This window comes from Salmo trutta, chromosome 22 (genome assembly GCF_901001165.1).
Source record: "Salmo trutta chromosome 22, fSalTru1.1, whole genome shotgun sequence".
NCBI classification, from domain to species: Eukaryota; Metazoa; Chordata; class Actinopteri; order Salmoniformes; family Salmonidae; genus Salmo; species Salmo trutta.
Genome location: NC_042978.1, coordinates 1,409,133 through 1,430,463, shown reverse-complemented (window position 1 = coordinate 1,430,463; position 21,331 = coordinate 1,409,133). Strand labels below are relative to the sequence as shown.

General features: G+C 40.7%; 1 protein-coding gene across 3 annotated transcripts; it reads right to left on the bottom strand.

The window, feature by feature from the left end:
* Positions 1-33: 33 nt before the first annotated feature.
* On the bottom strand, positions 34-21,060 carry LOC115157926 (atrial natriuretic peptide receptor 2-like). 3 transcript variants are annotated; one of them, XM_029706270.1, is made up of 24 exons: positions 20,855-21,060; positions 20,220-20,279; positions 20,029-20,119; positions 19,567-19,699; positions 18,956-19,079; positions 17,275-17,379; positions 16,898-17,000; positions 16,271-16,416; positions 16,096-16,168; positions 14,619-14,763; positions 14,169-14,255; positions 13,629-13,772; positions 13,290-13,411; positions 10,170-10,314; positions 9,701-9,749; positions 9,495-9,602; positions 9,104-9,223; positions 5,216-5,309; positions 3,846-3,933; positions 3,444-3,583; positions 3,120-3,272; positions 2,306-2,404; positions 1,637-1,728; positions 34-780 (listed from the first exon to the last, which is right to left on the bottom strand). In XM_029706270.1, exons 1-24 carry the CDS (start codon positions 20,891-20,893, stop codon positions 670-672), a joined length of 2,571 nt encoding a protein of 856 aa, XP_029562130.1. In that variant the 5' UTR covers positions 20,894-21,060; the 3' UTR covers positions 34-669. The 3 variants fall into 3 exon arrangements, with proteins under 3 accessions (XP_029562130.1, XP_029562133.1, XP_029562131.1); XM_029706273.1 differs by lacking the exon at positions 20,855-21,060 and adding an exon at positions 20,458-20,624; XM_029706271.1 differs by lacking the exon at positions 20,220-20,279.
* Positions 21,061-21,331: the final 271 nt, after the last annotated feature.

Below are 21,331 nucleotides of genomic sequence, written 5' to 3'. Positions count from 1 at the left end.
AGACGAGAAACATGTTATAAAGAAGTGAAGAAATTCAGAAGGATCACAGTTTAATTCTTATTTTGGTAGCAATGAGGTGTGTGGGAAATGCAACAGAAAACACTAAGCCTCCCTACCAACAAAAGGAACTACATAGCAATACAGATCAATAACGTGCTTACAGTATTTTACATATAGAATCAAATCAGGTAAAGATAATATCACAATATATATGATACAACACTGTGCATTTCAATTCATCATATTGGAATATGTGGACAATTAGACTACATCTCTGTAATGGATTATATATCCAGATATCCTATGGAATTTGGGGTGTGATTCTGTTGGTCATTAGACTTGTTGGCGGCAATGTTAGAGACGCAAGAAAAGTCATGTGACTTGTGGTTTGAATTCCACACTGGCTAATCTAATTGTGTGCTTATTCCCTCTCCCCCATCCATCTCCATTACAATCTATAATATGAGTGCACATATCAAGTATATATCCATCATATGGATATGAATAAATACAATAACTGCCAGAACATAAAATCACTGTACAAACTCACAATACAGCTCCAAGACTCTCGGGCAGTATAGAAATATATTTGATATCAATTGCACAATACAGCTGTTAAACACAAACTGTGGTCCATATATTATGCAGACTATGAAGGCTAGTAGTTGGCTAGTTGCTAACTGGCACAGGGACTCCTCTGAACTCGGTGGATCTGAGGAGTGGGTCCAAGGATTCTTCTCTCTTTGCTTCCAGCCACCAAGTCGTCATTTCACCTTTTCCCTTTACAAACAAAGAGCAGTATCGTTGATGCAAAGAAATGGAGGCTGAACTTGTAGGTCATACACCATCCAAAAGCAGTATACTGTATGTCTGACAGCCTATCAAGACCAATGGATGTTGTTTTGCTTTTTCTCTCCTGAGAAAGGGGCTGTATTTGGGGAGCATGTGTGTGTCCTTCTAAATGCTAAATGAGGGCCATTAGGGTTGGTAAGGGACAAGCACAAAGCAGCTGAGGCCACTCCCTAATGGAGACATGCAGTCTTTCAATGAGTATGAACGTTGGGCCCCATCCCATGGGATCCACTTGCCCCCCCCCCCCCCTCCCCAACTAACTCCCTCCCTCTCTTCAAATCAAAGGTCTTCGTGACTCCATGAATACAAGTCCATGAGACAGAGGGGGTGAATATAATACATTTTTGTTGCTGGCAAGATTTCTACAACAACCGCCATGGCCAAGTCCACAAATGTCCTTAACATAGCACAGCACTTTTTTTAACTGTTTCCCACGAGAATACCGACAGTAGCAGTTCACAGAACAGACAGATAATACTATATTGTAAATTTGCTAACTAGGAGCATTCTTGAATTAGGTCAAAATAGTAGTGTGAGAAGGTGATATGACAACACTATTGTTGGATACAGTTTGTATTTCATAGGCCATCTTGCATATGGCCACTGTCTTTCCCAAACAACGACCATAGGAGTTGTCAAACCATATTTTTGGGCAAAGACAATGACCAGGAGTTGACAAGACAGCACAAACAGATCTGGGACCAGGCTAGATTTTCTCCTCATTAACCCTTTGCAACTGTGTCTTTATCGATACTAATGAGTGGGAAATGGCTGATTATCTTACCTTGACATTTAGTGATCCTCGGCAGATCAGAGTGTAACCTCCCAGTGTGTTTAGCAGGTCAGCAGTGGCTCCACTGACCTGAATCTTCAGGGCTATGGAGATAATCACACTTTTTTTTATACTAGCTGGATTATAAATGACAATCTACAAATGGCAAATACAGTGTTAGAAAAGTAACATTGTACAACAAGTAATTCAGTACTACAAAAGTAATGTTGTGCATCCTGCCCTATCACATGAGAAACAATATATTTTCATGTAGTTGCCTAAAAGCCACTGTTTCATGTTTTAAAATCACTGCCGCACTAGGGTCACTGTTTTCTACCGTCATTGTCTTTTTTGCTTGGTTACCAGGATTATAAGAGCTCAGTGAGGAGAACGGCTCTCTCTCGTGATATAACCCTCTGCAGGGTTCTGAAGAGCACAGACAGAGAAAATCCAGCTTGGCATAAAGGCAGAGGGGCTAAATCAGTGCCCCACCAATGGCAACCTCAGCTGCCACCCAGCCCATGAACAATATGTTCAACCTTAGCCAGACTGAGTGGTCTGTAGAGTCAGTTGGCCTGTTAAAGACCCTGAATCAGAATATTTCACTGTACTTAGGCCTACAAACTGCACTCACAGAGTTTAAATTTATATACTCAAGGGTTGCATTTGATCTTTGAGTACCTTCGCTTGTTGATTCCATCCGCGATGCTGTGTTCACTGTATCACCGAATAAGCAATACCGTGGCATTTTGGTTCCCACGACACCGGCAACTACGGGTCCTGTGGGGATGTATTTGTATTTGATTTATTATGGATCCCCATTACCTGCTTCCAAGGCAAAAACATTACAATACATTCATAACAGATTTCACATCATATTAACTGTGTACCCTCAGGCCCCTACTCTACTACCACATATCAATAACACAAAATTCATGTGCACATGTGTGTATAGTGCGTATGTTATCGTTTGTTTATGTTTGTGATGCTTAAGGTGTATTTTTATCTGTTTTTTAAAAATAATTTTACTGCTTGCATGAGTTACTTGATGTGGAATAGAGTTCCATGTAGTACTATGCACCTCCCATAGTCTGTTCTGGACTTGGGGACTGTGAAGAGACCTCTAGTGGCATATCTTGTGGGGTATGCATGGGTGTCCGAGCTTTGTGCCAGTAGTTCAAACAGACAGCTCTGTGCATTCAACATGAAAATACCTCTCACAAATACAAGTAGGATTTAAACGTGGGAAAACACACATTTTGTAATGGCTGTTTTTACATTTCAGATTGAATACATAGCACAAAATAAATGTACATTCCGTTAGCAAAACTGCTTAACATATCAACAAGGGCAGACCAGATGCAATTGAGTTAGATATTTTGACCATTATTACCAATTATTACCATTACTCCACTCAAACAGTGAGACGTCACAAGGGTTGTATTCAGTAGACACAGTGTGCCCTAATGAACATAGCCCAGTTGGACTTGTTTACCTGAGTGGATGCCAGCTCGTATCCTCAACTGTGTGGTGGGTTTGTGTGGGATTTTAAAGGCATGGCAAACATTGACGAGACCCAGAGCCATGCTGGCGATCTCTCCCGCATGGTTTATGCCATTCTCATTTGGGACACCGGAGACCACCATGTCTGGAGGGGCAGACACATTTAGATCAATCTTGATAACAATGCCCAAACACACACATGGATGGGTGGACAGACGAACTAACAGACAGAAGGGTGGACAGATTGATGGAGACAGACAGGTAGTCACAAACAGATGGATGGAAGCAGAGACAGATTATTTGCCATCATACTTACAAGCATCTCCTATAGTCTCCACCTTGTAGACATCATAATTATCAATGATGTCATCAAACGTGGTGTAGAGCTGATTTAGAAAGTCCACCACCTGGTGAGGAGTGCTTGAGCCAGAGAGCTCTGTGAAACCCACAATGTCACTGCCAACAAGGAGAAAGAAATGTTACTCATCTCTAAATCTTTAACTTGAAAAGGTAGACAGTGGCAGCTGGGAGGGAATCTGGATAGAACTCTTTCTTAATGCATAAATAAAAACCCGAATTCAACACCTCCATAGGACACAATACATGAACTAATGTGGATGTACCACAATACTGCACTGTCTTATGACTAGAGCCAAGAGTTTTTCCAGATCACGTGACCTGATTAGGAAAAACTCTTGGCCCTACAAATGACACCTGCCTGAAGTAGACTGTGGCGTTGGAGTAGCTCTGAGCCTCTGCTGTGCGACCCTGACGAAGGTCATCGGCCACCGGCTTTGGTAACATACCTGGTGACAAGAAATAACTTTAGATTCAAAACATTGTCCTGCCTTTCAAACTGTTTCATTGAGGAATTTTGTTGAATGTAGATATGCTGGTCACTGGTATAACCAATGGCTTTGTATTCAAACAACTTTTTCTCTTCCAAAAAGAAAAACAGTATATAGCAACATCCAAATGTATTTTGGGAGCATTTATGTTGTCATTTTGGTACATTCTACTTCTTTACCACTAGATGACAGTGGAGGCAACACCACACATAATACACTACATGACCAAAAGTATGTGGACTCCTGCTCGTCAAACATCTCATTCCAAAATCATGGGCATTAATATGGAGTTGGTTTGCTTTTGCGCAATAAAAGCCTCCACTCTTCTGGGAAGGCTTTCCACTAGATGTTGGAACATTGCTGCGGGGACTTGCTTCCATTCAGCCCTGAGCATTATTGAGGCCAGGCACTGATGTTGGGCGATTAGGTCTGTCTCGCAGTCGGTGTTCCAATTCATCCCAAAGGTGTTCGATGGGGTTGAAGTCAGGACTGTGCAGAGCAGACAATTTCTTCCACACCGATCTCGACAAACCATTTCTGTATGGACCTCGCTTTGTGTATTGTCATGCTAGCCCGAACCATGAAAAACAGCCCCAGACCAATATTCCTCATCCACCAAACTTTACAGTTGGCACTATGCATTTGGGCAGGTAGCGTTCTCCTGCCATCCGCCAAACCCAGATTCGTTTGTCAGACTGCCAGATGGTGAAGCGTGATTCATCACTTCAGAGAACGGGTTTCCTCTGCTCTAGAGTCCAATGGCGGTGAACTTTACACCACTCCAGCCGATGCTTGGCATTGCGCATGGTGATCTTAAGCTTGTGTGCGGTGCTGTAGTTGCATCCACTTCAGCAATCAGCGGTCCCATTCTGTGAGATTGTGTGGCCTACCACTTTGAGTCTGACCTGTTGTTTGTCCTAGAAGTTTACTTCACAATACCAGCACTTACAGTTGACCGGGGCAGCTCTAGCAGGGCAGAAATTTCACCAACTGACTTGTTGGAAAGGTGGCATCCAATGACGGTGCCACGTTGAAAATCATTGAGCTCTTCAGTAAGGCCATTCTACTGTCAATGTTTGTCTATGGAGATTGCATGGCTGTATGCTCAATTCTATACACCCTTTAGCAACAGGTGTGTCTGAAATAGCCGAATCCACTAATTTGAAGGGGTGTCCACATACTTTTGTATATATAGTGTAAGTAGCCATATCGTGGACCATTTGTGGTTTCATGTACTTACTGTATAGCAAACAGTCTGTCCTTTGTTTCTCTTGGAGAAGATCCTGTGTTCTCTCCGCTACAATGGCCTCTAAATGCTTACTGTACTTTTCCATCTAGAATTGTAACAGACATCATGTTATGCAGTGTACCTATAAGAAAATATACTGTATGTTGACAATTATGAAAGCAGTTCCAGAGATCCATACACAGCAGATACAGTGGGGCAAAAAAGTATTTAGTCAGCCACCAATTGTGCAAGTTCTCCCACTTAAAAAGATGAGAGAGGCCTGTAATTTTCATCATAGGTACACGTCAACTATGACAGACAAAATTAGAAAAAAAATCCAGAAAATCACATTGTAAGATTTTTAATGAATTTATTTGCAAATTATGGTGGAAATAAGTATTTGGTCACCTATAAACAAGCAAGATTTCTGGCTCTAACAAACCTGTAACTTCTTCTTTAAGAGGCTCCTCTGTCCTCCACTCGTTACCTGTATTAATGGCACCTGTTTTAACTTGTTATCAGTATAAAAGACACCTGACAACCTCAAACAGTCACACTCCAAACTCCACTATGGCCAAGACCAAAGAGCTGTCAAAGGACACCAGAAACAAAATTGTAGACCTGCACCAGGCTGGGAAGACTGAATCTACAATAGGTAAGCAGCTTGGTTTGAAGAAATCAACTGTGGTAGCAATTATTAGGAAATGGAAGACATACAAGACCACTGATAATCTCCCTTGATCTGGGGCTCCACGCAAGATCTCACCCCGTGGGGTCAAAATGATCACAAGAACGGTGAGCAAAAATCCCAGAAGCACATGGGGGGACCTAGTGAATGACCTGCAGAGAGCTGGGACCAAAGTAACAAAGCCTACCATCAGTAACACACTACGCCGCCAGGGACTCAAATCCTACAGTGCCAGACGTGTCCCCCTGCTTAAGCCAGTACATGTCCAGGCCCGTCTGAAGTTTGCTAGAGAGCATTTGGATGATCCAGAAGAGGATTGGGAGAATGTCATATGGTCAGATGAAACCAAAATATAACTTTTTGGTAAAAACTCAACTCGTCGTGTTTGGAGGACAAAGAATGCTGAGTTGCATCCAAAGAACACCATACCTACTGTGAAGCATGGGGGTGGAAACCTCATGCTTTGGTGCTGTTTTTCTGCAAAGGTACCAGGACGACTGATCCGTGTAAAGGAAAGAATGAATGGGGCCATGTATCGTGAGATTTTGAGTGAAAACCTCCTTCCATCAGCAAGGGCATTGAAGATGAAATGTGGCTGGGTCTTTCAGCATGACAATGATCCCAAACACACCGCCCGGGCAACGAAGGAGTGGCTTCGTAAGAAGCATTTCAAGGTCCTGTGGTGGCCTAGCCAGTCTCCAGATCTCAACCCCATAGAACATCTTTGGAGGGAGTTGAAAGTCCGTGTTGCCCAGCGACAGCCCCAAAACATTACTGCTCTAGAGAAGATCTGCAAGGAGGAATGGGCCAAAATACCAGCAACAGTGTGTGAAAACCTTGTGAAGACTTACAGAAAACGTTTGACCTGTGTCATTGCCAACAAAGGGTATATAACAAAGTATTGAGAAACTTTTGTTATTGACCAAATACTTATTTTCCACCATAATTTGCAAATAAATTCATAAAAAATCCTACAATGTGATTTTTCTTTCTCATTTTGTCTGTCATAGTTATAGTGTACCTATGATGAAAATTACAGGCCTCTCTCATCTTTTTAAGTGGGAGAACTTGCACAATTGGTGTCTGACTAAATACTTTTTTGCCCCACTGTATCTCCATTTTGATCTAAAGTCCAAATTATTTTATATTACAGATTTGTGATATTTATGACATTTATTGTGATAAACATAATAATCAGTCTGCTGATTTTCTTTCTCCAAATATATAACATTTTGATTTAAAGGTTCAGTAAGGGCTCTATTCAATCTGTATGGCGGAAGTTCAGCGTGATAGAAATTTAAAGGAAATATTTCCACGTTAACGGAGACTGCCTTCACGGTAAATGCTGCATAAGTTAGCTCAATCGAAAATTACCTTTACATTTCTATCACACAATCTGTAACGCTTCAGCAATGCAGATTGACTAGAGCCATAAATTAGAATTTTGTCCACAAATGTACCAAAGTTTCTGTTATATGTTTATACAACGGGTGGGTCTAATCCTGAATGCTGGTGAAAAGTGCATTCCAGACAGTGTCTATTCCACAAGTTGCCACCGGCTAAATCTATGATGTTAAAATGCCTATTTACTCTGTTCCATCTGACTGTGTAATCCACTCTCATCATCCCAGCTAGGCCAGTTATAAACTTGATTTCCACTATAAAAAGCATCTAGACATTATCTCACATTTCTTTTAGACTGACATTTAGTTTTCAACAGCGGAGATTTGTATAAACCTTGCAGTCTGTCTCTCCGACATTTGCAACATTGTTTCAATATTCAAATTCGATTTCCAGCTGTCCCATTGTAATGAACGAGTCGGGACGAGACAGACAGACAGCAGCGTTTCTCAGTAAGTCGAAATCATGAATCAGCTGGAATCATTTTTATGGATATATACAAAGAAATGTAATTTGAAAAAAGGTCAAATGAAATGAAGTGCAGCTACTGTAGTTTGCAGTCTTTCCAGCGTCAATTTGAAGTGATTGTGTTAGCTGTGGTGTTGGCTAACTCCTCTGAACAAGTGTCCTGACGAGTGAGCACATTTTCTATGCCAGGTGAAATCGCGCCTCATTAGCTCATTGTTATGGATGTATCCAAATAAAATGTCACTAGAAAACAGCTTAAACAAATGCAAATGAAGCTACTTTACTGTTATTCTGGCTGCACTTTTTAGCCATAGTTGGCTAGCTAGCAAGCAAGGGAAAAGAACATTGCTAGCCAGTATGGCAATGGAACATTTAGAACGAACGACTGGGTCCATAGATACAGAACAAAAAGACAACCACCAGCCGGCTTGGGTAGCAACCCTAAAATAGTGTCTGGACTATATCTTGTGGAAGGATGAAATAATATGAATAAATTAATCAAAAGAACGTTTTTAATGAAAATATGTCAATCATTATTTGAATATGTTGGTAACCCGTTGTATAAAAGTGATAATGCCCTCGAAGACGGTGTTTGGAGGATATATTGGCACGGTTTGACCTCGACTTCGTCTCGGGCCTAACATCGCCCATGCCAATATATCCTCCAAACACCGGCTTCGAGGACATTATCACTTAAAAATGATTTATGATTAGTGAAAGCCTAATGTAGTCATTTTGTTAGATAGGCCTACTTCTCCCGATTAGCTGAAATCTTATTTTTCAAAGCCATTTTAGCTGTTACGCTAAACCAGGGGAGAATGACTGCCCCCCTCATTCAATCCACGAAGTTCAAGGCTGACCTGGGTACTTCAAGCATTGTTTGCAGAAAACAGGATCCCCCGTTTAGTGAAGGGGAAAAGAGAAATCGAGAAAGAAAAGGAGTTCACATGTACAGTATGTGGTAGGGATTAACAATGGCCTGGAAATGAAAAGAAGGAAAGGAAGTTAGGAAAGGAAGCTCGCTCAGAAAGGAGGATAGGAAAGGGAGCGCAAGCTGCTTCGGGGCTGCACCTGGATGCATCTCCAGGCAGGCCCCGGCTAAAGCCAGTGTGAGAAACTTGCTAGCAAGTGTTTGTGCTATGAAACTAAATAAATACTGCACTCTGACCCACAACTTTTTTGCTAGATTAAGGATTGTGTTGTAAGACAAAGTAAGGAAAGTGAACTTCAAAACAATATGTAGTTTAATTGAGATTTGCAGCTGTTGGTAAGTAATGAATTTGCTAGCTTCTGAAATAACTTACTCATCCTTTAAGTGGCCAAATGTTATATCAGAGCATTACCAGGTTCATCATCATGTCCACAGGGCTGACTTTGTGTGGGTTCATTTTATCCAGCATCTTCTTCACCTGCTCAAAAGTCGGCCTCAATGTGACATTTTGAGACCAGCACTTCTTGATCAGCTGTTGAAGTATTAGCGTAGAGATACAAAAAAATGAAATTAGCCTCTTTGGCACACTTACCATAAACCTAAAGGATTTTACCCCAAAACTTGAATGGTAACATGCACAATGTCTGAGGGACAGTGTCAAACATGAACATAAAAATACAAGGTAAAAAAATATTTTTTCCCTAAAATGCTCCTTAAAGTGCTTAAATGAATAGATCTGAATAATTGGACAAATAATATTAAATAATAAGCCACAGCAAATGTCAGTGAATTTCGTCACAGACCTCACAGTAATCTCCCCGGTCAGGACAATCAGTATCCGCTTTCCCAGCTTTCAGTTCAGGCAAGGAAGGGCGCCACATGATATCCAACTTCACGCCCTCCATTTGGTCCTGTCGGAGAGTAGTTCATAGAAAAAATGTTAAACAAAAACCTAAGCGTGCGTGGTCAAAGGTCATTATCATTAGTATTATCTTTGTATCATACTTACTGAAAGGAGGTCAGAGCGAGTGGCAATCTCAACTAAGATGATAGAGTAGCTGGGAGGAGAAGACACAGAAACCATTGAACACATCTAATAACACCAGATCATACAGATTTTTCATGCATGCTCTTTTATAGCCTACATGTCTGAGACTCAATTTAGCATAGCATAAAACTACTGACATATAGTAAACCACTTTGGGTGAAAAACTTACAGGTACTGTTGTGCTGATTTAAACATGTCCATGGTCTAGTATTTAAGTCATTACCATACCACCATAATAATATCACATACAGTAAGTAAAATTGTTATCACCGGGGTTAGGCTTAATTCTATTTCAATTGTAAATTCACAAAGTCAAATTTGAATTTCCCTCATTACTTTTCAACTGAATGAATTGAAATGGAATTAGCCCCAAACATGGTTATCACCATGGTGCAACTATATAATAGCTGTCGCAGTTGGGCTACAGTACCTGTAAATGTCAGCAGCCGGAGTGACATTAGAGCTGCTTCCCAGGAGGACCTCAGGTGCATAGTATATACGGTAGGTATCCTCACAGTGGAACCCATTACTGACTACCTCAAAGTCCTCCTTTCTGTAGGCTGTCAGGCCATAGTCTGGAACACAGGATTAATTCAATTTCAGATATTTTCCTTAGCTTTTTTTTACTGGTCCTGTGAACTCACTAATGTAAACCAAACATAATATGCTACGATACAATAACATTTTAATTGTCCTTTGTGAAATAAATGTTGCCTTTTCTTTCTTATGTTGTTCCAAATCTCGGAAGTTTATATACACCTTAGCAAAATACATTTAAACTCAGTTTCACAATTCCTGACATTTAATCCTAGTACAAATTCACTGTCTTAATTAAGTCAGTTAGAATCACCACTTTATTTTAAGAATGTGAAATGTCAGAATAATTGTAGAGAATGATTTATTTCAGCTTTTATTTCTTTCATCACATTCCCAGTGGGTCAGAGGTTTACATACACTCAATTAGTATTTGGTAGCATTGCCTTTAAATTGTTTACCTAGGGTCAAACATTTTGGGTAGCCTTTCACAAGCTTCTCACAATAAGTTGGGGGAATTTTGGCCCATTCCTCCTGACAGAGCTGGTGTAACTGAGTCAGGTTTGTAGGCCTCCTTGCTCGCACACACTTTTTCAGTTCTGCCCACAAATATTCTATGGGATTGAGGTCAGGGCTTTGTGATGGCCACTCCAATACCTTGACTTTGTTGTCCTTAAGCCATTTTGTCACAACTTTGGAAGTATGCTTGGGGTCATTGTCCATTTGGAAGACCAATTTGCAACCAAGCTTTAACTTTCTGACTGATGTCTTGAGATGTTGCTTCAATACATCCACATAATTTTGCTCTCTCATGATGCCATCTATTTTGTGAAGTGCACCAGTCCCTCCTGCAGCAAAGCACCCCCACAACATGATGCTGCCACCCCCGTGCATCATGGTTGGGATGGTGTTCTTCGGCTTGCAAGCCTCCCCCTTTTTCCTCAAAACATAATGATGGTCATTATGGCCAAACATTTCTCCAAAAAGTATGATATTTGTCCCCATGTGCAGTTGCAAACCGTAGTCTGGCTTTTTTATGGCGGTTTTGGAGAAGTGGCTTCTTGCTGAGCGGCCTTTCAGGTTGTGTTGATATAGGACTCGTTTTACTGTGGATATAAATACTTTTTTACCTGTTTCATCCAGCATCTTTGAAAGGTCTTTGCTGTTGTTCTGTGATTGATTTGCACTTTTTGCACCAAAGTACGTTCATCTCTAGGAGACAGAACGCGTCTCCTTCCTGAGTGGTATGATGTCTGTGTGGTCCCATGGTGTTTATACTTGCGTACTATTGTTTGTACAGATGAACGTGGTACCTTCAGGCATTTGGAAATTGCTCCCAAGGATAAACCAGACTTGTGGAGGTCTACAATTGTTTTCTGAGGTCTTGGCTGATTTCTTTTGATTTTCCCATGATGTCAAGCAAAGAGGCACTGAATTTAAAGGTAGGCCTTGAAATACATCCACATGTACACCTCCAGTTGACTCAAATTATGTCAATTAGCCTATCAGAAGCTTCTAAAGCCATGACATCATTTTCAGGAATTTTCCAAGCTGTTTAAAGACACTAAGTTGACTGTGCATGCAAAGTTTTGACTCACTGAAATTGTAATACAGTGAATTATAAGTGAAATAATCTGTCTGTAAACAATTGTTGGAAAACTTACTTGTGTTATGCACAAAGTAGATGACCTAACCGACTTGCCAAAACAATAGTTTGTTAACCTCTCTTGGGTAGGGGCAGTATTTTCACGTCCGGATGAAAAGAGTGCCCAAAGTAAACTGCCTGTTACTCAGGCCCAGAAGCTAGGATATGCATATAATTAGATTCGGATAGAAAACACTCTAAAGTTTCTAAAACTGTTAAAACCATGTCTGTGAGTATAACAGAACTGATATGGCAGGCGAAACCATGAGGACAAACCATCAAAATCGTTTTTAATTAAAATAAATTCAGCCTTCCACTGTTTTCAATGGCTGTCACTTTTATTATAAGGGGAAATCCTCCCAGATTGCAGTTCCTAGGGCTTCCACTAGATGTCAACAGTCTTTAGAAAGAGTTTCATGCTGGTTTTTGGAAAAATGAGCCAGAAATTGTCGGTTTTCTAGGTGGCTCCTATTTTGGCTGAAGTGTTTCCAAGCCCATGAATGAGAGTGCTTTCTTTGGTATTTTTCTCCGGTAAAGACAATAACGATTCTATGTCTTAAATTTGATCATTTATTTATGTATTAGAGTACCTAAGGTTTGATTATAAATGTTGTTTGACTTGTTTGGAAAAGTTTATTAATAACATTTGGGATTAATTTTGTATGCATTTTGATGGAGGGAAACTGGGTGGATTATTGACTGAAGCGCGCCAGCTAAACTGAGTTTTTATGGATATAAAGAAGGACATTATCGAACAAAAGGACCATTTGTGATATATCTGGGACCTTTTGGAGTGCCAAAAGAAGAAGATCAAAGGTACGGCATTTATTATATTGCTATTTCTGCTTTCGTGGCGCACCTGCCTGGTTGAAATATGTTTTTCATGCTTTTGTATGCGGGGCGCTGTCCTCAGATAATCGCATGGTGTGCTTTCGCCGTAAAGCGTTTTTGAAATCTGACACAGCGGCTGGATTAACAAGAAGTTAAGCTTTATTTTTATTACACTTGTGATTTTATGAAAGTTAAATATTTCTAATTCTGTAGTTTGAATTTTGCGCTCTGCAATTTCACCGGATGTTGGCCAGGTGGGACGCTACCGTCCCACCTGCCATAAGAAGTTTAACAAGAAATTTGTGGAGTGGTTGAAAAACCAGTTAATGACTCCAACGTAAGTGTATGTAAACTTCCGACTTCATCTGTATGTACTCACACGAGAGGCTCGAAACAACAGTGTCAGCTGCAGAAGAGTGCCTCTGGAGAAGGTTAGTGGTTAAGTGCCTTGCTCAAGGACACAACAGTAGTAGATAAAGGCATGTTGAGATATGCTGCCTGCCTACACACTCCTACAGAGGGAAGTCTTAATTGTATCACCTGAAATTTTGCAAACCCAGCGGTCGTCAATGACGCAATTCCTTGAGTGAAGTCTGCCATGAAACATCTTGTGTTGGTGGAGATAAGCCATTCCACGGGCTATGTCAGTAGCAAAGGACAACCTGTGTGCCAGCATAAATGAAGAACACGAAAAAAATGAATTAGGTTCTATTACATCATGGTCCCGGACACATATTGAGCCTAGTTCTAGACTAAGAAGCATGTTCAATGGAAATGCTTTTAGTGCAGGACTAGGTTAATGTCCAGGAAACCGCCCTATATAGTGCAGTATTCTTTCTTCAGACAAATGGTAAAAAAAGCTGATGTCTTGACATTCACCTGAACCCCCAGTTGATTGGCACATCCTCATTCAGGAGGACATCAGCCAGGCTTCCTTTGGGGCAGTACTCAGTGATGATACTGACGTAGGGGACCTCAATGGAACCACCAATAAACTTGGAGAGATTTGGGTGATCCAGTTCCCTATGGAATAGCAACGCCATATCTAGAAATGAACTAGTGGTGCAAATGTATCATATCCAATCACACCGGATGTCAACAACAACATCAACATCCAATTTTAGTTCACATTGAGGTGTCAACGAAGGTGAATTCATTTGAAATAAACCAAACATTGAAATCACCCTGCCGTTGATATGTTGTTGAAATCTGGGTTGAAATTAGACAAAAACTATGTTCAACATTGAAATGTGATGTGAGAGAATGTAATTCAACATGTTTTTGCCTGATGGGATACTACTATGTGACTTTTATCAGAACTTCAGTAAGTGAAGAAAATGTTGCATGAGATCAATCAAATTATATACTCTAGGTAATTGTGTCTGTGTGAGGTTTTAGGAGTACACACGTTGTACTCACCTCACTTCTTTCACCTCCCTCCTGATAGTTTTGGAGAGGGTGAAGTGTTTATTCTGGATGTGTTTCACTGCTACAGTCCTTCCATCACTAACCAATAGAAAATAAAAACTTTTTTTAGTTATCAAGAAAAACAGCAAACTTACTATGCGTTAACAGATGCAAAGCAACAGGTGTTAAAACAAATAAAACTAGGTTCCTCATACAATAATTGTCTGAGAATATAGTTGACGACTGATAAGTGCACATTGGATAAGTGCATGTACTCTGTTTAAATGCATTGCGGTGCACGAGTTCTGAATCAAATACATTATTATCAATAGCCGTGAATATCTCTGCATGCTCCACTTTACAGCAGTCCCAGGCCACAGTACTTTCTCCCTTCAACTGTGTAATAAATACCATGCCTTACACATGTGTTATGCAGTTCAGTGTTTAAGTAAGACATCTTACTAAATGGCAGGTTGGATGAAGCTCTGTTTGAAGTTGGTGTTGACCACAGTGCAGACAGTCACGTCTGTAGTTCGGCTCACACTGGAGTTACTCTTCACCGGCTGGAGACTGGTCGTACTGCAGAAGCCCATGTAACACACTTTACCTGCATATGCCAAAAAAGTAAAATATTAAGTATAAAAATGTATGTAAAAGACACCATTCCCCGGATGGCAATTTGTTTGCAGCATTGGAAAAAACATGTTTGGATGCGTGACATGCTCTTTTACATTACATTAATTTATTTGCTATATTGTGCGAGACATGTTAAAGAAAAGAGAAAATAATCCTGCAAATTACAATTGTGAATGCTGCAAATTACCATCCCTGGACAATAAGACCAGTGGCAAGAAAAAGTATCTGGATTTCTGCATAAATTGGTCATAAAATTAGATCTGATCTTCATCTAAGTCACAACAACAGACAAACACAGTGTGCTTAAACTAATAACACACAAATTATTGTATTTTTCTTGTCTATATTGAATACATCATTTAAACATTCACAGTGTAGGTTGGAAAAAGTATGTGAACCCCTAGGCTAATGACTTCTCCAAAAGCTAATTGGAGTCAGGAGTCAGCTAACCTGGAGTACAATCATTGAGACGAGATTGGAGATGTTGGTTAGAGCTGCCCTGCCCTATAAAAAACACTCACAAAATTAGAGTTTGCTATTCACAAGAAGCATTGCCTGATGTGAACCATGCCTCGAACAAAAGAGATCTCAGAAGACCCAAGATTAAGAATTGTTGACTTGCATAAAGCTGGAAAGGGTTACAAAAGTATCTCTAAAAGCCTTGATGTTCATCAGTCCACGGTAAGACAAATTGTCTATAAATTGAGAAAGTTCAGCACTGTTGCAACTCTCCCTAGGAGTGGCCGTCCTGCAAAGATGACTGCAAGAGCATAGCGCAGAGTACTCAATGAGGTTAAGAAGAATCCTAGAGTGTCAGCTAAAGACTTACAGAAATCTCTGGAACATGTTAACATCTCTGTTGACGAGTCTACGACTCGTAAAACACTAAACAAGAATGGTGTTCAAGGGAGGACACAACGGAAGAAGCCACTGCTGTCCAAAAAAAACCCATTGCTGCACGTCTCAAGTTCGCAAAAGAGCATCTGGATGTTCCACAACTTTTTCAATTTATAGACAATTTGTCTTACCGTGGACTGATGAACAGCAAGGCTTTTAGAGATACTTTTGTAACCCTTTCCAGCTTTATGCAAGTCAACAATTCTTAATCTCAGATCAGATCAAATTTTATGACCAATTTCTGCAGAAGTCCAGGTAATTCCAAAGGGTCCACAAACTTTTTCTTGCCACTGTATGTATTGAACTGCATTGCATAAGCAAGCAAGCAAGCAAAATAGTTCACCTGTTTGCTCTTTTCACTTATTTTCTCATTTATGAATTCATCTCAGATGACATCTCATCTTACCAAACATTATATTTTTATAGTTGATAATCCAGCTTTCATCCCAAAACATCTTCTGTTTCTGGTACTGGAACCACTATAGAGAAAGAGAGGAGACATCTATCAAAAGAAGACATCTATCAAAAGAATATAAAAAAAGTAGTATTGTTTGGTGTATATGTTTTGTTTGGTGCCTCACCACCATGGTTAAGATGAAGCCACCGAAGAAGAGTGTGACGGGCAGTCCGATGGCCACCTTGATGGTGATGGACATGGGGCAGGCACCACAGTCCGCCGGGCATGTGAGACAGTTCTCCTCCAGCTCGCAGACGTCATCCCCACACACTGAGACGCACACAGACGCACACACACACACACACACACACACACACACACACACACACACACACACACACACACACACACACACACACACACACACACACACACACGCGCACGCACACTCACACACAAAATCCCATGTAACTATTATGACACCGGAGTACCTTTTATCTTTGCCTTGAAATAACTACAGGGAACCTGGGAAACCAGCTGGCTCATCAATAACATTAGTGTGTCAAACTAAGCACCAAGAAGAAAAGATTACCACTACGACTCAGGCTAGAGTTGAACACTTCTGTGCAGCAACAACATCCTATTGTCTGGATTTTTCCACAACAAATAAAAAACAAAGCCTAAAAAAACAATGTACAAAAGTTATTACAATCCAAAGTTTGGTGCTCACCACAGGGGTGAGCCTTGAGTAGCAATAGCAGTTGTGCATAATAACAAATGGGTACACTGCTGGTGTTAGCAGCACACTGACCTTGAGCACTGACGACCAGCACCTTGGACTCCAGAGCTGCATGCATATGTCCAATTTTGATATGGGCAATGACTGAGGTCACTCCTACATGAATCAGAACCACCTGGATGGGACCGTGATTAAAAACTCAATTGTCAGATAGCTACCAAAGCACATAAAGACAACATGAGCACTACTGTTTACTAGTACCCTTAACAAAGTATCGTGCCGATACTGGCTTGGATATTTCTTTTCACATTGTCCTTTTCCGCCCAGTTCCAAAAACAATGGTGGATGCTTAACCAGGTCAGGTCAGAGCAGTACAGCTTGGTTTGGTTCTGCTTGGTTCGGCTCAGTAGTGTGAATAGCCCTTACATTTACTTTGCAGTGGTAGGTACCTTTGATGTCCAGAACTTCTTGCTCATCTTTCCTGCTTTGGACACGGTGTGTGTCACAATCTTCCCATCATCAGGGATCCACGGGCCACAAATACCGCCGTGTCTCTGTGGGGGCGACATGATTGGGTTAGCATCATAATCAAAACCAATCTAAATCCTTCAATCTTCAGCAATGTTATACAAACAGTGATGGGTGGGTGGGGGAGAGAGAATGAGTGCTAACAAGCAGAGATGGACAGTTTTTTTCTGTTACACCTGTTTGAAATATGTATTTCAATGACTTCTGACAATTTTGAAATTTGTTTTACTCTGGCCTGAACTACACTCCAGTGGATTTTGTAACAAGGTACTTTTGAGAGCTGTAATTTGGATTTTCAAAATACTTGTGTATACCATTTTTATAGTGGATCACAATTTTGTGGCTCTCTTTCACACTACATTGGTATCAGAAGTCTTATGGCACTAAAGTGTCTGTTAAATTAACTAAATGTAAATGCACATGTAAATGTAAATGTACATTAGAGTATTACTCTAATGAGCTCCTCCCCGAAACAAGGCCAATAGTAATACCCAGTGTGATTTGCGATTTTGGTATGTTTATTTTCACACATACTGTACATTTTCATTTTGGTCATTTAGCAGACATTCTTATCCAGAGTGACTTACAGTCATGTCACAGTCAAAGCAAGTAAAAGGTTTCTGTAACTGTTACTGAGAATGTTGTTGCTGTACGGGCCGGCTATTTGCAAATCTATTTCTTTATTTTAAAATACAAAATACATGCATTTTAATTAAATACATTTCAAAATACAAGTATTTTGTCATTTATTTAGATACATTGATCTTCATTGTATTTTGTAATTCTTTACCATCCCTGCTAACAATAAATTCAGGCCTCTGATGAGACATACTCGATGCCTTTAGGTCCTTTGCACACAAATCAAATGTTTTAATGTCAGCAGCAAGATAATGGGCTGCCCTTAGGCCTTAGTGTATCTGTAATGGCTCTCAGCAGCCCATGTAAAATAAGGGCAGCTTTTCCTCACACACAAAAGCAATTTGAAGGGACTCCAAATGCTACTGTTGCTACCACTCACTTTTTTGTATACCTCTTGCCCAAAAAGTCGCCTAAAGTCAACTCCTATAGCCCCTACCCTGGCCGCTTGAGTAGACCTAAAAGTATTGAATAAAATAATAGAATAGCATTATTGTCCATTTGGTTAGACCAGAAATGTATCTTCTGTCTATTTCCCGACAACCCCATACATACACATGTTGAGAGCTGTGCCCCTGCATAGGTGTTATAATATGATACATACAATTCAATCAGAAGGCAAAGTGGAGACACAATATTACTATTGCTTACGCTTATCTAATCCTCTCACATCTATCAAGTAGCCTAGGCCGGGGTGGGGGCTAGGGGTCAACTAAGGATTTTGCATCTGTCTTCCCCCTTAGTATACCTTCATCAGACTGGCAGTGACCCGATACACACAGGGAAGCCCAGGGTCATGTTCATTAGGCCATGAAACAGAAAACATTTTAAAACATTCTGAAATTGAAAACAAAAATGAACATTTCTTATTAGACAAGTCCAGGTAGTCTCTCCCTGTTTCAGTCCATTTTCTTACATTTAGTGCCCAATGAACACCGCCCAGATTTTTAGGGTGACAGTACTGACCATGAGAGCCAGAGGGCAGGAGTGAATGTTGGCATGGTAAATGCAACAGTTGATCTCGTTGGCGCTGTTCCAATTTGCGGGACAGTCGTGCTTGTCACAGAACCTTTTGGCTTCGGAGGCGTTGCTGGAGAGTGATGGGTAGATAGACAGATAGATCTTTACAGTCTGTTTAAACAGCAATTATGTACAGTATCTAAAGGCATCCGGATATGAGGCTACAATAAAACACAGGAGATCCACGGGTAATATATTTAAAAGGCCCTATAGGATGTACTTGGTTACCTCAACCCAAACAACTTTTTACACAAATGTCGACTGAGTAATGTAATGTAAATTATATCTTTATATTAGATTGCGAAGATATGCCTCAAACATTTACATTATAGATTGGACTTTCAGTGTACACAGTAGATGGCAATCTACTAGATTGGATGCACAGTAGATCTACTGTGTACACTGTAAGGTTCAATCTATAAAGTAAATGTTTGAGTATCTTTCTCGGCATTCCCATTCCCAGGACATTTTTTATCTTCCTCATGGTGTGGTCATCAAATGTGCGGATGGATAGGCAGATAGGTATGGCAGGGAGTGAATTACAGACATTGGCTCACCTGAACTGGAATATCTTGTTTTTGACTGCATACTCGTAGAAGTCGTCTGATGCTGTGATGGTGTAGGTGACATTGAACTCCTCCCCGTCCGTCACTTTCTCCGGTGGCCGCAGCACCCACGACATCTCCAGCCCTGGACACAAACACACAGTCAGGCAGACAGACAGACACACAGTCAGTCAGACAGACACACAGTCAGTCAGACAGACACACAGTCAGTCAGACAGTCAGTCAGTCAGTCAGACAGACAGACTGACAGACTGACAGACTGACTGACTGACTGACTGACTGACGAGGAAGGACTTTTTTGTGTGTATTCTCCAAGATAAGGAATCCAGTGACACCAGAAATCATCAAAGCAATATTTCTGCACTTTCTGACCATGAAATTATTAGCACTACAACAACAGCCCGCCTTCCCTCCTTTAAGTCAATTCCACACAATGAATGGGGTTGGACTTACCTCCACAGTTGATCATGTTGTAATCATTAGGGCTATCTAATGGCCAACAGTCATACTCGGTGTTATCCAGATCATGCCAGCAATCAACAACCTAGGTGCAACAGATTAATCCATCAAAAAGCTTAAACAAAGTATAGTATATAAAGTAAATAAATAAAACAATAAAATAAAAAGTAACATTTTTGGCCCACCATCGGATTTAATGTGACCTCACATGTGCGCTCAGACTCAACACTAGCCTGTTTGGTAATCTGTTGGCAAAATCAAAATTCAAAGAAAAGCAGTGAATTCATAATAAAATGCTATTTAGGTAAGTGAGGCAGCACCCACTGAGAAAATCACTCTCTGATGTAATTACCCCATATAACAAACAGTCACGACAGATGGAGAACATCAGAGCAGGTGACAAATGTACTGTAGGAAATGTACCTTACAAATCTTAACCAGACTCAGACATATGCTGAGCAGCCCTGTTTGCAGACAGACACTTCTAGCCAGAGTGCAATCTACATTTGCCCGGTAAAATGACGCAGGTCATGTCTGCAGCCACAAGTGTTTCTGACACGACAACAAAAGCAAGGGTGTTCCCTCAACAATAATGAGCATGTTATTTTTGTGAACAAAATCAAAATGACCTTCACCATGGTGAGAACGTCTGTATGTACTAAGATGCTCAGACTATGGAACAGCTACATTGAGATAAGTTCAATCCCACCAAACGTACCTCCAACACTCCTCTGGTCGGGCACCATCACAACAGCTTGGTTACCTGCACATACAATGTACACTCTACAGACAACATCCACAGTTTGTGTTGGGCACTTACCAAGAAGAGGGATAGGTATAGGGCTATCCATAGAGCCATGAGGTCTGTTTCTGTGAATGGCAAGCTCCAGAATGACTGACTAACTGACCGACCAACTATGTGTGTGAGCGAGTGAGTGTGTATGAGTGAGTGTGTGTGTGTGAGAGAGAGAGTGTGGGAGCATGTGTGTGCCCAGATTGCCTTCTACTCTCAACGGAGGTACTGAAGCCCCCTTAATTGTTCAATCAGTAAAAATAGCCTCTCCAATCAGAGATTGGTGATTGGCTCTCTGGAGCTGTGGCTCACCTTCACCTTCACCTAACCTTCACCAACACCAACAGGAAACAACCACCAGAACCAAGTATTTGGGCATGAAGTTGCCCCTTTCTTTTTTAAGCCTCCATTGAGTTTTAAAAAACAAATTGATTGTTATTGTTGTGTATGTAGTCTGTGAAAAGAGTATTTTTACATTTACATTTTAGTCATTTAGCAGATGCT

What these genes read in the sequence shown, in the direction of transcription:
- LOC115157926 (XM_029706270.1), bottom strand. Translation starts at nt 20,893, where the DNA reads ATGGCTCTATGGATAGCCCTATACCTATCCCTCTTCTTG. An exon ending in CTATAAAAATATAATGTTTG is followed by an intron (nt 14,764 to 16,095) that starts GTAAGATGAGAT and finishes TGGCATATGCAG; the next exon opens with GTAAAGTGTGTTACATGGGC. An exon ending in GGAGACTATAGGAGATGCTT is followed by an intron (nt 3,273 to 3,443) that starts GTAAGTATGATG and finishes CTGCCCCTCCAG; the next exon opens with ACATGGTGGTCTCCGGTGTC.